The sequence below is a fragment of the Peromyscus maniculatus genome, chromosome 2 (genome assembly GCF_049852395.1).
Source record: "Peromyscus maniculatus bairdii isolate BWxNUB_F1_BW_parent chromosome 2, HU_Pman_BW_mat_3.1, whole genome shotgun sequence".
Taxonomy (NCBI): Eukaryota; Metazoa; Chordata; class Mammalia; order Rodentia; family Cricetidae; genus Peromyscus; species Peromyscus maniculatus.
The window spans coordinates 130,698,118-130,713,437 of record NC_134853.1 but is presented as its reverse complement, the minus strand read 5'-3'; the positions used below and the strand labels follow the sequence as shown (position 1 = coordinate 130,713,437).

At 35.8% G+C, this 15,320-nt stretch overlaps 1 protein-coding gene across 1 annotated transcript in view; it reads right to left on the bottom strand.

Annotated features, from left to right (window-relative positions):
• Window positions 1-15,320, bottom strand: part of Faf1 (Fas associated factor 1) — a 339,484-nt gene that overhangs the window by 133,714 nt on the left and 190,450 nt on the right. Inside the window, exon 9 of the mRNA XM_076564728.1 lies at window positions 8,820-8,915. Coding sequence (XP_076420843.1) covers window positions 8,820-8,915 — 96 coding nt within the window. The remainder of the gene's footprint in view (window positions 1-8,819; window positions 8,916-15,320) is intronic.

Sequence of the window (15,320 nt, the reverse complement as noted above, 5' to 3'; positions counted from 1 at the left end):
TGTGTGTGTATGTGTGTGTGTGTTTGTGTGTGTTTGTGTGTGTTCAAGTGTATGGAGGTCAGAGGACAAATTTCAGTAATCACATGTGGATTCCAGGAATAAAACTCAGGTCACCAGGTGTGGCACCAAGCTCCTTTATCCACCGAATAATGTTGCCGCTCTACCTCTTTCTCTTTGCATCCTTTTGGCAGCTGAATACTGATGAAACATCTTAGGACTCTACTATTTATTATAAAAGCCTTAGATTTACATATAATCCTAATCTTAATCTTAGAATTTTGTCCTACAGAGTAAAGATCTCCTCCTGGTTTAACATATTTTACATTTTAAAAATTCAAAATCCCTTTCTCACCTCAAAAAAATCTTATTTATCCATTTATTTGTGTGTATTTACAAGCATATGCCACAGTGTACCATGTGAAGGTCAGACAACAAACTGGAAGTGAGCTACCTCCCTCTAGCATGTGGGCTCTAGGGATAGAACTCACGTTTTTCAGACTTGGTTTCAAAAGCCTATATCCTCTGACCCTCCCGCCCATTTAAAAGCAATATGGTAGAGTTCCTCTTCAAAACAATACACTAAAATGAATATCTTGTATGAGATCAGCAGTTCTCAACCTCTGGGTCACAACCCCTGGGGGGGCAAATGACCCTTTCACAGTGGTAGACTAAGACCACCAGCATATCATATATTTACATTACAATTTATAACAATAGCAAAATTACAGTTATGAAGTAATAAAAAAAATAATTTTGTGGTTAGAGGTTGCCACAACATGAGGAATTGTATTAGAGGGTCAAGCATTAGAAAGGTTGAGAACCACTGTGTAGGAGTCAGTTAACTCGCCAGGCGGTGGTGGCACACGCCTTTAATCCCAGCACTCGGGAGGCAGAGCCAGGTGGATCTCTGTGAGTTCGAGGCCAGCCTGGGCTACCAAGTGAGTCCTAGGAAAGGTGCAAAGCTACACAAAGAAACCCTGTCTTGAAAAACAAACAAACAAAAAAAAAAAAAACAAAAAAAAAGAGTCAGTCAACTCGCCTTTTGCAGCCTTGGTGCAGTGGGGAGGGGCTTGGACCTGCCTAGGCTCAGTGTGCCAGGCTCTGCTGACTCCCCATGGGAGACCTTGATTTGGGGGATGTGAGGACTTGGGGTTGCTTGGGAGGGAGGGCTGGGAGGTGGTAGGAGGGAGGAGATGGGATTGTGGGTAGTATGTAGAGTGAGTAGAAATTTTCTTAACAAATAAAAATGGAAAAAAAAAAGTCAGTCAATTATCTGTAACATAAAGGTGCCTTTAACTTTGAGGCTTGAAGAGCAAGGCTCAAAATCTGTAAGGTACACTGCATGCTCTTTTTCAGGGTGTAGTCAGGTTCACAGGCAAGAAGGAAGACACCAAGGACCAAACTGAAAACCTCCTCACAACTTCCGACTACACTAACATCTTAGCATTCACTTAATCTCTTGCTTAGTAGTATTTACCACTCCAAGAAGCAACAGATTAAGAATGAAGGTTGGGGGACAAAGGGCAAAAATAGGAGTATGGAATATCCCATATATACTGCTTTCCCTTTTTTTTCTCTTATTGTCCTGTATCTACTATGTTTCTCCAAATGGAGATTTCAAATACTACTTCCTATAACAACAGAGCCTCACTTCATAAAAAATGATTTTAAGTTTCTCTATGACACAGTATTTAGTTCTTATACAAAGCATGGATTCCCTTAAAATCTTAGAAAATGAAATCGTACAACTACAACCTCTTTGAATGGAGGTATCTAAAAGCCAATTTTATTGAAAAAAAAGTATATTTCAAATATGAATTATTGAAGTATCTGCAAGAATGAGCTACTTAATTATGTATAAGGAACTACCAATCTCTTCACATTTCCTTAGCAGCTACCTAACAGGTTAGGAAAAGCTTTTTTCTAAAAAATGAGGTAAACAATCTCCCCCCACTTAATGTTTGCTGATAAAAACAGATAATCTTTTGGTGTCCATTATGGTTGCACTAAAATCCTTTAAATCTTGATAATCCATTAATTTGATTATTAAAACAGCTAAGAAAATTTTACATTCTGTTGTGGCTACTCCATTCAATTGTTCACTTTCCAAACCCTCACTATACTCTCTGGACTTTTAAAAGATAACAGTCTATGTAAGACCCTCCAGCAGCACTGTATGATTTATGCAGACAATTATGATGCTGAGCATTAAGTGTTATAACACATACATTTCACAGCTAGTACCTGGGTCAAGAAAAACTTCCTAGAGGAGATGATAGCCAAACTGCTTGAAATAAAAATTTAGAAGTAATGCTTAGCATTAAAACAAAAAGAAGTCATTTGCAATATGATATGGTACATAGCCCTAATTCACCTGATTTTAAATTCTAGCTTCTTTGGTTGGTAGTGGGGTTTTTTTCTCTCCACAGTTACATTTTTAATGTAAATGTAATTTTTAAAAGTTAACCTTTAAAAATAATCATATACAGATAATTATAGATCTTGCCTCATCTAAAAATCACAAAAACAAACAACAACAAACATCGCTTGGAACAGAACAGAATGGCATAGTGTTCATCTATGTCAGAGTTTCTCCCCTTTCTGACATTCCTCTGTACAGACATTCTGCTCTTTACCTTTTCAACTACCTATCATCGGGCACTTAAGTTCCTTCTATATTTTAGCTATTCTGAATAACACTGTTGTGATTATGAAGGTACAAAATCTGAGGCCATGCTTTTGACTCTTTTGGGTATATAGCCAAAAGTAGAATTGCTGGGGGTGAGGGGGAGAGGTAAAAGCAATTTTAATTTTTAATCTTTTGAGAAAATATACCATATTGTTTTCTGTAGTTGCTGTACCATTTAACACCTTCACCAACAGTTTACACAGATTCCAAATCATCTACCCATTTGCCAACACTTAGTATTTTCTTCTTTCTAAAACTTTTCTTTTTGCTGTAATAACAGAGCTACATTTCCCTAATTGTTAGAGATGCTGAGCATTTTTCATGTTCTTATTGGAAATTTGTTTTCATTCTTTAGAGAACTCCATTTTTAAATCCTTTGCACAGTAAACAACACTTGATAAATTACAACTAAGAATATTTATAGGGTATAATATGAATTACTTCTTTGTTTTTGAGACAGAGTCTCAGATAGCCCAAGCTGGTCTCAGTGACAACCCTGAACTCCTGATCCTCTCATCTCCACCTCCCAAGGGCTGGGATAACACACATGTGCTACTAAGACAGGTTTTCATGTTCTGATATGTATTATCTTATAGATAATTAAAGCAAACTATAATAATGAATTCATTACTTATGTTTTATGGTAGGAGTAGAAAAACCTCACTGTTGCATGATTTTTAAAGTACACAAAATATTGTAATTAGCTACAGTCAATACAGATGTCTCTACTAACTGAACATTATACACTTTAACCAAAATGTCATCATTCCCCAATCTATCTAGCCTCTGGAAGCTACCATGGTACTATACTTTAAAGAGTTTGAGTTTTCTCGTTATGATATGCAAATGGGATTATAGATCATTTATTTATAACTTGTTTATTTTTCTCAGTAAATGTTCAAGTATACTACTGTGGAAAATGAACATATTTCCTTCATTTTAAAGGCCAAACAGTATTCTAGCATGTGTTTTATACACAAACACACACACACTGTCTTTAATCATTCATTTATTGATAGATACTTATGTTACTTCCTGTCTTGGCTATTGTGAATGTATCTCTTTGATGGACTGATTTCATCTGTTCTGCATAAATTCCTGGAAGTTAGATTGCTAGGGCACATGACAGTTTCCTTTTTTTTTTTTTTTTTTTTGGTTTTTCGAGACAGGGTTTCTCTGCGTAGCTTTGCGCCTTTCCTGGAGCTCACTTGGTAGCCCAGGCTGGCCTCGAACTCACGGAGATCCGCCTGGCTCTGCCTCCCGAGTGCTGGGATTAAAGGCGTGCGCCACCACCGCCCGGCGACAGTTTCCTTTTTTAAAAAAAAACCTCCTCACTGTTTTCCATAATTACTATATCAATTTACAGTCTTACTAGCAATGTGCAGAATTTCCTTTTTCCACATTTTGAGTAGTAGTTAGTAGAACTACTAGAGCTCAGCAGCAGAACATTCTCCTAAAGCTCATGTGCTTAGGCCTACAGAATGACAGAAACTTTATGACAAATGCAGAAGCTTTTTACTTTGATATAATTTCACCACCCTATTTTCACATTTGTGGCCTATGCTATTCACGTTCAATTCAAAATACTGCCCAGACCAATTTGGAAAGATTTCCCCATTATTTTTTCTAGCAGTTTTCTATTTTGGGGCTCTTATGTTTAAGGATTCTTCTTGTTGATGTTTTAGATAGTTTATTTTGGGAGAATTCTAAGACAGAGTCTATTTAAAGTCCAAGATGGCCTACAACTGGCGCAGGGTAGGTCTCGAATTTGAAATCTTCCTACCTCCACCTACCAAGTGCTGGCATGGTAAGTGTGTAATATGTTAAATTTTCTCAGAAAATTAGGAATCGAACTACCTCAAGACCCAGCCATCCCACTCTTGGGCATATACCCAAGGAATGCTGATTCATACCATAAAGATACATGCTCAGCTATGTTCATAGCAGCACTATTTGTAATAGTCAGAACCTGGAAACAACCTAGATGCCCATCAACGGAAGAATGGATGAAAAAAATGTGGTACATATACACAATGGAGTACTACTCAGCAGAGAAAAACAATGAAAGCATGAAATTTGCAGGCAAATGGATGGAACTAGAAAAAAATCATCCTGAGTGAGGTAACCCAAACCCAGAAAGACAGTTATGGTATGTACTCACTCATTGGTGGATTCTAGATATAAAATAAAGAACAATCAGACCACAACCCATAGAAAAAAAAAAACAAACTTTTCATCATTTTCTGGATGATTTCTATATATGGTTTGAGGCTAGTGTGTAATTTCATTCTTCATTTGGAAGATACAGTTCTTTCCTCATTGCATAACCTTGTAATCTTTGTCAGGAATCAACAGAATGATGTAATGAGGTCATTTCTAGGTGCAAAAAATGTATCCAGGTAGTATGTATCTGTTGGAATGCTAGGACAGCACTGTTTGATTTGAATTTATTTTTTAGTGAAGGAGGGATGTTGAGACAGGGTCTCATGCAGCCTACGCTGGCTAAGAACTCACTATGCAGGTGGGGCTACCCTCAAAGTCCTGACCTTCCTGCTTCTATTTTCCAAGTGACTGCATAAGGGCATGTACATTCCAAGACAATTATTGTATATAGTAGCATTATTATGTATTTTGAAATCATGTTGTATGATTTATTCAGCTTTGTTCTCTTTGTGCCAGATTACTTGGCTATTTGAGGACTTCTGTGGTTCTATAAAATTAGTGTGTGCTTATGTCTGTGTGTATAAGACACAGTATTTTGGTAGAAATTGCTTTGAATCTATATAACATTTTGGGTAATATAGACATATTAACAACATTTCTTCCAATCTATAAACATGGAATATTTTATCATTTACTTGTGTTTTCTTCAATTTCTTTCAATATTTTAGATCGACAAATTTTTCAACTCCCTTATTCTTAAGAATTTGTTTCTACACACAACTATACAAATTTATAGCTGCTGTAAATGAGGTCATCTTCATGAGTTCTGTTTTGAGTAGTTCATCATAGATGCTGATTTTATAAGCTGCAGCTTTACTGAATTTATTTATTCTCACATTTTTGTTTTCTCCTCTTTGGGGAGGAGGGTGAGATCTGTAGAATTTTCCAGGTATGAAGTCGTGGCTTCAGCAAACACAGACAATTTATTTATTTATTTCCTATTTGGACAACTTTTATTTTTTTATTTTCCTTAATTGCTCTGGCTAATATTCTAGCTCTATGTTGAACAGAAGCAATAATGTGTCTTAAGCATAAAAAAAATTTTGCTACAGTTTAACCACTAGTATGATGTTGGCTGCATGTTCTTGCTGAGGTTATTTTCTTCTACACATGAACGTCCACTGCAATAATTATAAGGTATTTGTCTTTTATTCTTTTAATGAAGTGTATCACAATTATTAACCTGATGGTGTCATGTCAGGAATAAATTCTACTCAATAATGGTGGACAACCCTTCTAATGTGCTGATGAATTTGGTGTTCTAGGATTTTTGCATCTGTAGGTGCCAAGAGAATTGGCCTATAATTTTCTTGACTTGTCCTTTTCTGGGTTTTGCATAATAATAATGTTATTATAATAAAATAAGTTTGGAGTATTATTTCTTCTTTAATATTCTTAAACGCTTAAAAGAGATAGGTATTATTAATTCATGACATGTTTGATATCATTCAGTAGTGAAACTACTGAAAATTGAGCTTTTTTTGTCAGGAAACTTGTTTTATAATTCAATCTCCTTATTGGTCTGTTCAGAATTTCCTTTTCTTTATCATTCAGTCTTGGTAGACTGCATTTCTAGGAATTGAGCTATTTCTTGTGGACTAGACAATCTGTTCGGATATACACGTTCGAAGGACAATAGCCCTAACTGATCCATGAGAACATGTTCCACGATATTCAGTGGATGACTAAACTCGTAAATGGTACCAAACATATATATTTATGTTTTTCCCCTAAATATCTATACATAAACTTAATGTCATTTCCAACTTAACAAAGCATTTATTGTGTGCTATTACTGCAGCCATACTTTAGTGGTCCAAAGCACAGAATCGAAACTGAATGAATTTGTATTATCCCTTTTATGGTTTTGTGAAAAGAAGATCCATTTCCATTGTAGATCTTCAAAATCACAGCATAAAGTCTATATAGCTGTTGGGTTGTTTTGTTTTCGTTACAAGTAAAAGATTTTACCTTTTCCCCTAAAACAGTGGTTCTCAACATTCCTAATGCTGCAACCCTATAACACAGTTCCTCATGTTGTGGTAACCCCCCCAACCATAAAATCATTTTCATTGCTACCTCATCATTGTAATTTTGCTACAGTTATGAATCATAGTGAAAATATCTGATATGCAGATGATCTTAGACGACCCCTGTGAAAGGGTCATCCAATACCACCCAGGGGTCATGACCCAGAGGTTGAGAACCACTGCCATAAAGGAATCATTGTAGAGTTTCTTTTCTTCTGTTAGCTCAATTTGATTTAAAATGTAGTACAAATTCAGTGCCTCTCAGGAGCTAAAGAGATGGCTCAGACCCTAGTTGCAGTCCCATGGCAGCTTACAACTTCCTGTAATTCCAGTCCTAGTGGATCAAACACCCTCTTTCAGCCTCCACAGCCACTGCATGCACATGGTACACAGACATGCATGCAAACAAAATACCCATAAACATAAAATAAAAATAATGGAAAAATTTTTAAAGCTTTCAAATTTAGTGCCTCCTCAAGGACTTTAGGTCTGGATAATCTATCTATAAAGCTGTCCCTAACACTGCTATATTGCAGTTTGTTTTTCTTTGATTTTTGGTAAAATGTCTACTTTATACATTTAGTATTCCAACATCAGGTGTGTGTATATATGTTATATCTTTTAAAACTGCAAAGACTTCACAGCATGTAATAGGAAGTTACTGAATGCTGTGAATATTCTTCTGTATGCTGTGAATGTGTGTTGCTCTGATTGGTTGATAAATAAAATGCTGATTGGCTAGTAGCCAGGCAGGAAGTATAGACGGGATAAGCAGACAAGGAGAATTCTGCGAAGAAGAAGGCTGAGTCAGGACTTGCCAGACAGACAGAGAGGAAGCAAGATGACAAGGCAGAAATGAGAAAAGGTACCAAGCCACATGGCTAAACATAAATAAGAATTATGGGTTGATTTAAGTGTAAGAGCTAGTCAGTAATAAGCCTGAGTTAATGGCCAAGCAGTAATAATTAATATAAGCCTCTGTATGTTTACTTGGGGGATGCTAGTGGAAAAGATCTGTCCTGATCGCCGGCCAGCCAGGACACAGGAAAACTTCCAGCTACAACTGAACATCTTAAAACATTAAATCACAGCCAGGCGGTGGTGGCGCACGCCTTTAATCTCAGCACTCGGGAGGCAGAGCCAGGCGTATCTCTGTGAGTTCGAGGCCACCCTGGACTACCAAGTGAGTTCCAGGAAAGGCACAAAGCTACACAGAGAAACCCTGTCTCGAAAAACAAAAACAAAAACAAAAAAACATTAAATCGCAATACTCATGCTTTCTTTCCCATCCTTTTAACCAAGATCAAAGTTAGGCATAGAAATATTATCTATAAACATAGTACAGAATTAAGACAATGCCTTTTACTATCTATGGTGCATACAGACACAGAGGTACAAAGTAAAACAAAGACAATCCATCTCATCTGCTCCTTGATATTGTTCTACAGGGTCTATGTGTACTGCTATCAATGACTTAATGATTTATCACCTTTGACTTTGAATATCTTGGTGTTAAGTATAATATTGTCATTCTAAAAGTTACAGAAACTTGAGGATCAATCCCAATAAAATGCACTCAATTATGTATGTTTAAAAAGAAATCCCTTTGTTAGATTGGCAGTTCTGTACAAAAATCATCTAACCAACAATCTGCCTGAATTCTATATGTCGAAATGTGAAACTAACAGAACTAGGAACACTTTAGTAATAATAATCTTGCATGGAGAGTTTGTGCCTCAAAAATTTGACTGAGATATCATTCATGCTACATTAACTTTACCAGTTCATTGCTACAGGAGAAAAAGAAAGACTAGGAAGTGGGCAGGTGAGTGAAGGATGAGTGCTTTTGTTCAGTGAACGCTGGCAAACAGGCTCACCTCCTCTGATTGCTCACGGGTCTGTACAGGTGAAGTTCTTCTTCCCACAGTAAGTCGATGGCAGGGATAAGAGAGCCCTGATTCCGCAAGACACATCTGCAGAAAGTAGAATGTATCATTTTAAACAAAATGCAACCATCTTTCACAAAAGGATTTTTATATTACTATTTTTTGTGTAATTTTTGGAGCTAGATTAGAAAGCTTACTCTATTAGCCTGGGTATTACATTACCAAGAAGACTTTGAAATTCTGAAACTTTTCCACACATAAGATATGTGGTAAGCCACGTATGATGGCACACACCCCTAATCCCAGCAGCTGGGAAGCAGAGGCAAGTGGATTTCTGTGAGTTCAAGGCCACCATGGTCTACATTGTAAGCTCCAGTATAGCCAGGACTACATAGACTGACTGACTGACTGACTGACTGACTGACTGACTGACTGACTGACTCTCTCTCTCTCTCTCTCTCTCTCTCTCTCTCTCTCTCTCTCTCTCTCTCTCTCTCCTCAAAAAAACCAAAAACAAAAAAACAAACAAACAAACAAAAAACCAAAAACATTATGGTAGTTATGACTAAGTTTCATTAGACAGATAGGGGAAACCAGAAATTGTACATAAAACCAAATTATACATACTTTCCCCTCAGTGTAGGGGAATGAATAAAGTAGTATTCATTCACAGAATAAAACCCCAGTGTCCTAGTTTCCAGGGTAGTAAGGAGTTATGGAAGAATATCTGCCAAAGGCAATGCTGTTTTTATTTTACCACACAGTTACAACGTTGTTTATAAATCAATACTAACACACAAGTTTGAGGATTATAAGGTCTTATGAACCTAAAATTCATTGAGAAGAACTTGCTTGGTTTACATTCTGTTTACAATCCTTATTATCTTTGTAATCTAAAACACTCTCCAAATAATCTGTCTTGCTTAGCAAAAACAATTAAGTAACATATATTTATGTCTGTTAAAGCTTATAGTATGTCTGATAGTAAATAAAATAATTTTGAAGTTTAAATTGAAATTGGGCAAAAAAGAGTTTCATAAGTATCAATTAACTTCCTAAGGAAATAGATTCAAAGAAAATAAACTTCAAAAATTTATATCTGTTTCAGGATTAGTATGAAGGAAATACCAGGAAAAAGTTTAACTTCAAAGAAGCATGCTTAATAAAGCAATTTTACATGCCAATTGTTTGTGAGGATTATCAGTAACATTTTTATACCATTATAGTGCATGCTACATATGATTTATTCTGTAACAGTATTTCATTTCATTCTCATGTTATTATAGTTAACTCCTGTGTCTACAGATTATTTGTATTTTATGTCATTTTAACTATGTGGAAGAATTAAAGCATGTTGGCACACATTGTAATTCAAATTCTGGGGGAGTTGGGTAAGGCTTCTGTGTGGTATGTAGGCACATGATACACACTTATTTGCAGGAAAAACACTCATACATAAAAAATAAAAATAATTCTTAAAAAAAAAACAATGCTTAAGACTGGAGGGGGAGCTTAGTGGAGAGCATGTGCTCAGCATGCTTGATTTCCATCACTCAAATCAATAAAACTGTTAAACAACCAAAATAAGGTGTGTGAGCCCCAAGCAAATTAAAAGGCACACGTGTATTTAATGACATAAGTCAAACTTTCTTTTATTACTAGAAATAAAATATGGTATCCTTCACACACTGAAAATATCCTTTGGTAACTTTGGAGAGGTGTGAATTAATGTGACTTAAAGTGAAGGAATCCAAATGTCTACAAATTAATAAATTTATAGGCAGCAGACAATAATGGGTGAGGCAAAACTAGAATTCATACATGTTTAAATAGTCTAATTATTTTAAGGCAAATATTGGAATGGAAAATACACACTTCACATAAATACCCACGTATGCTTAGTCACATGTGATGTGTGCTGATATACATGAAATGTGCTGATTAAAGTCATGAGTTTAGCCAGCCCTGATGACACACACCTTTAATACCAGTACTTGGTGTGGTGGTATTGTGTTCCCCAAAATATTTTGCACTCTAATAAGCTTATATGGGGTCAGAGAACAGAAGAGCCACAATATTAAACATAGAGGCTAGACAGTGCCTTTAATCCTAGCATTCCAAGAGGCAGAGATCTGCCTGGATTTCTGTGAGTTCAAGGCCACACTGGAAACAGCCAAGCATGGTGACTCACGCCTTTAATCCCAGGAAGTAATGGCAGGAGGCAGAAAGGTATTTAAGGCGCGAGGACAAGGAACTATAGCCTGGTTAAGCTTTTAGGCTTTTGAGCAGCACAGTTCAGCTGAGAGGCATCCAGTCTGAGGAAACAGGATCAGCTGAGGAATTGGCAAGGTGAGGTAGCTGTGGCTTGTTCTGTCTCTCTGCTCTTCCAGCATTCACCCCAATACCTGGCACCAGGTTTGTTTTGATTAATAAGACCTTTTAAGATTCAAGCTACAACTTGGGAGGCAGAGGCAGGTGTACGTCTGTGAGTTTGAAGAAAACTTGGCTTTTCCATTATCAAAGATGAAAAGACTTAAATAGGTTCCCTGGTATTAAATCAACCTAGACCACATAAACTCAGTGTGCACCTGTAATCCCAGACCTGGAAGGTCTTCACTGGAGGATCATTAGTGTTGAGTCACCCTTGGCTATACAATGAACTTGACGCCAGTCTCAGAATAGTGAAACAACAAAAAACGAAATCAACTTAACACAAAGATTCTGTTATTTCATCATTCAATTCTATACTGCTTAAAAATGCTGCCTAAATAAATAAATGAAAGATTAATTTTCTGACTAGATTTAAAATATAGTGTCTGTCTTAAGAGAATGTGTATACCAAATGAGAAGACAGATGCACAAAACAACAAGCACAGAGTCTTCTCGAGGTGAGAAAGTTGGCAGGAGTATAAGTTCATGCCTATAACTCACTGGCTAATTAAGCTAACAAAATGAACTCCCATTCCACAGCATAACCACCATATTAAAATCCCAGAATGATGAGTCTTTATATCAGTGTTTAAGCTGGGGTTAAGTGATAAGATAGACACATATGAAAACCAGGTTTCTCTGTGCTTTCAAAGTCCTTTGCTTTCACAGTATTTTGTACCTGTCTTTTAGTGCCTATATCTATTTCTGTATGTGTCTCATTTCCTCTTGGACATGTGGGCAGTATCTATGGCACTTCAAACTCCTTCTGGTATTTAGTTCAGTCCTTATTTTTTGTCTGTTTACCAAATGGACAAAACAATTGGTATTTAGAATCTAATAATTCAGAGAGACTATGACATACTGACTATTTGTGTGAGAAATTAACTGGTTTGATTCAACTTCAAAACAAAGTATTTATCCTATTTTCCAAGTTTTCCTAGACAAAATTACTACACCTAGAACTGATGAAAGATTATCCACTAGTTCTAAGAGAGCTTAGTCATAAGTAGGAGTTATTCATTTCTGCCTTTTCATTATATGCATGCATCAATTTATCTCAGGGAGAAAAATATCTAAGTAAAACTCAGAATATAGCTCTAAAACCGGGAGATACTAAAATGTTTCAAAAACAAAACTTACTGGAAAGGTACAGTAATGCTGTTTTTTTAAAGGATATCATGGTATATAGTTTCTCCGAAAAATAATACTGTTTATATTCTTTAGCCAAAATGATTTTCATACTTAAACATATTATTTGAATATAACTGTAGCAGGCACTTTTGGGCCATCAACTATCTTCCAAATCATGACATGGAAACTTGATATTAGTTATGAATGCTCTGCTTTATCTTAGCCCTTGTTCTAATCTGTTTCTCTTTATCCACATTTTACCTCGGCTTTTTACCTGTCTTTCATTCTGTATATCTTAGTTTCCCGTTTCCTCTGTGTCTGGTTGCCTGGCTTCTGGACCCAGGTATCTCTCTCTCTTTCTCCCTAGATTTCTCCTCCTACTTATTCTCTCTGTTCACCAGCCTGGCCTATCCGTCTCCTGCCTAGCTATTAGACATTCAGCTTTTTATTAGACCAATAAGATGCCTTAAGCAGGCAAGGAGAAACAGCAATTTATGTAATTAAACAAGTGCAGCATAAACAAATGAAACACATCTTTGCCTAGTTAAAGTAATATTCTACAACATAAAATAATTTGTAAGATAGTAATCCCAGGGAAGAAAAAATACTCAATAGAGTCTTCATATGATGTCTCTTATGAGTGGATACCATCAAATTGAACCTGAAATTAAATAATAGACATAGCTGTATAATAAATGAGACAGAGCTCATATTTGTAACTCAAAAAAGTCCTTATAAGCTTTAATTCTAAGAATTGTACAAGCAGAAGTCAGTCTCTATAGTACTTTTCTTAACTATCACTAAAAAAATTGTTAGAGAATCCTTATAGGTGAATACAATATATCTGAGGTTAAAATAGTTCATATATATATATATATATATATATATATATATATATCAATGAAATATTAATAGTAATACAATTTTTACAAATTCCAAATTCCAGAATTTGTAAAATTGTACAAATAGTATCAAAACTAACCCAAACATAAATACAGGTTTCCCCTGAAGTATCTATCAGAGGCTAAGAAGCTGCTTTACCATAAGTGCTCACAAAGACTGTCCTACCACAGGCTGTTTGTTCAAATATTTTACTTTGCACTATACTTCACTGCTTGTGAGATCATATTATCCTACAGTAACCCAAGTCAATGATGTTTCAAGTGCTTAGAGAGCACCCGTGAAGAATGGCTAAGCAAGAAGAAAAGGAGAGCAATGCTGATTTCATGCTTGCTCACAGATATCTAGCTTCACAATTCTCTAGAGTTGAAAATATTTATAAACAAGCTTTTTAAAATACTTTAAAAATGTTTTGGGAGGAAAAAAGTTTTGGGGAATACAGTTAATACACATTTATAGGACAAATAAAATTAATAAATGAAGGAAGCACAGTTGTCCTAGTAATATATAAACATAATATTTTGTAACATTTCCCCCCCAAGAGAGAAAGTTGACCTAACAGGCTAAAGACAATACCAAGCCCACAGTAGATGTTCAACGAAAACAACATTATTTGGTAAATGACTATTTGTAGCTTGAGATAAGGTATATAGTGATAATATTCTGATATGTTGAATCTCAACCTACTGTGAAGAGGCTATCCTTGCAAATATGACTAGTAATAACAGTGCTTACATATAAAAATGCATACAAAGTTTGAGTAAAATTATTTCATGAAATCAATACTGGACCAAGGGAGCATCTGTAACCTGACATTACATATTATCATTACTTTTACTATGGAGGTTTTTTTAACTAACAATGAATATGCTCTATCAACAAAATGTTTATGAATTTAAGTTGTTCTAAACACCCCTTAAAAATAAACTAAAGGAGCTGGGCAGTGGTGGCGCACACCTTTAATCCCAGCACTCGAGAGGCAGAGCCTGGCAGATCTCTGTGTGAGGCCAGCCTAGGCTACAGAGTGAGATCCAGGACAGGCACCAAAACTACACAGAGAAATCCTGTCTTGAAAAAAACCAAAACAAACAAACAAACAAACAAACAAACAAACAAACAAATAAATGACTATCTTATACTATTCATAGTTTAAAATTTCAATTTTAAGCACAAAGGGCTGTATTAGGCAAGTTTATATCTGACTGTCCCAGTACATAAACAATGACTGAAACATAAGGATGGCATCATCTGAAAAGTTGGACATTAAAAGTTAAAAACAAACAAAACAAAACAAAACAAAAAAACCCTCACCAACTGAATTTTTTTTCTGTTCAGTAATTCAAGGAAAACATAAGGATTCAAATTTTTCATTGACTGTCAAAGGAACAGAAGATGTCTGAGTATGGTCTTCTTTGGGTTAACACCTATTAATTTTATATATAAAGTGGTGTGAAGCTTCACACACAAATACATCATACACTGATAAAATCAGGAATAGACTTTTAAAGTCAGTGTGTCTGAGTTCAAATTCATTTTGAGAGTTCACTACAGTGAATATTCTCAATTACATGCTTTTCCTTCCACAAAAACTGAGAGTACCTTGCCTGTATGCTTTGGTTAGAAAAGCTTAAATGAAAATACATTAGTAGATACTCCATCAGTGAGTAAACACTCTTAAAATCCATTTGAAGATTTTCTTTTCTTCTTACAGAAACAATTTAATTATTAGGAACAAACTATGCCAGTTATTCTCAAAGTATGATTAACAGACAAAAGGCTATTGCAATCATTTCAGAAGGATCACAAGATCTAAATTATGCCCTTGTAACATGGGTGCCATGAGTTTTGTGCTGTTTTTACACTGATGTTACATCTATAGCCAGGCCTTATGAACAGGTTTATAATTTCAGCTATGTAGGCGGATAAAGCAAGGGGACAGCAAGTTTAAGGCCTGCCTAGCTAGAGACTGAGTGTCAAAACAAAGAAGAGGTCTGGGAATATAGCTCAGAGGAAGAACACTTGGCTAGCATA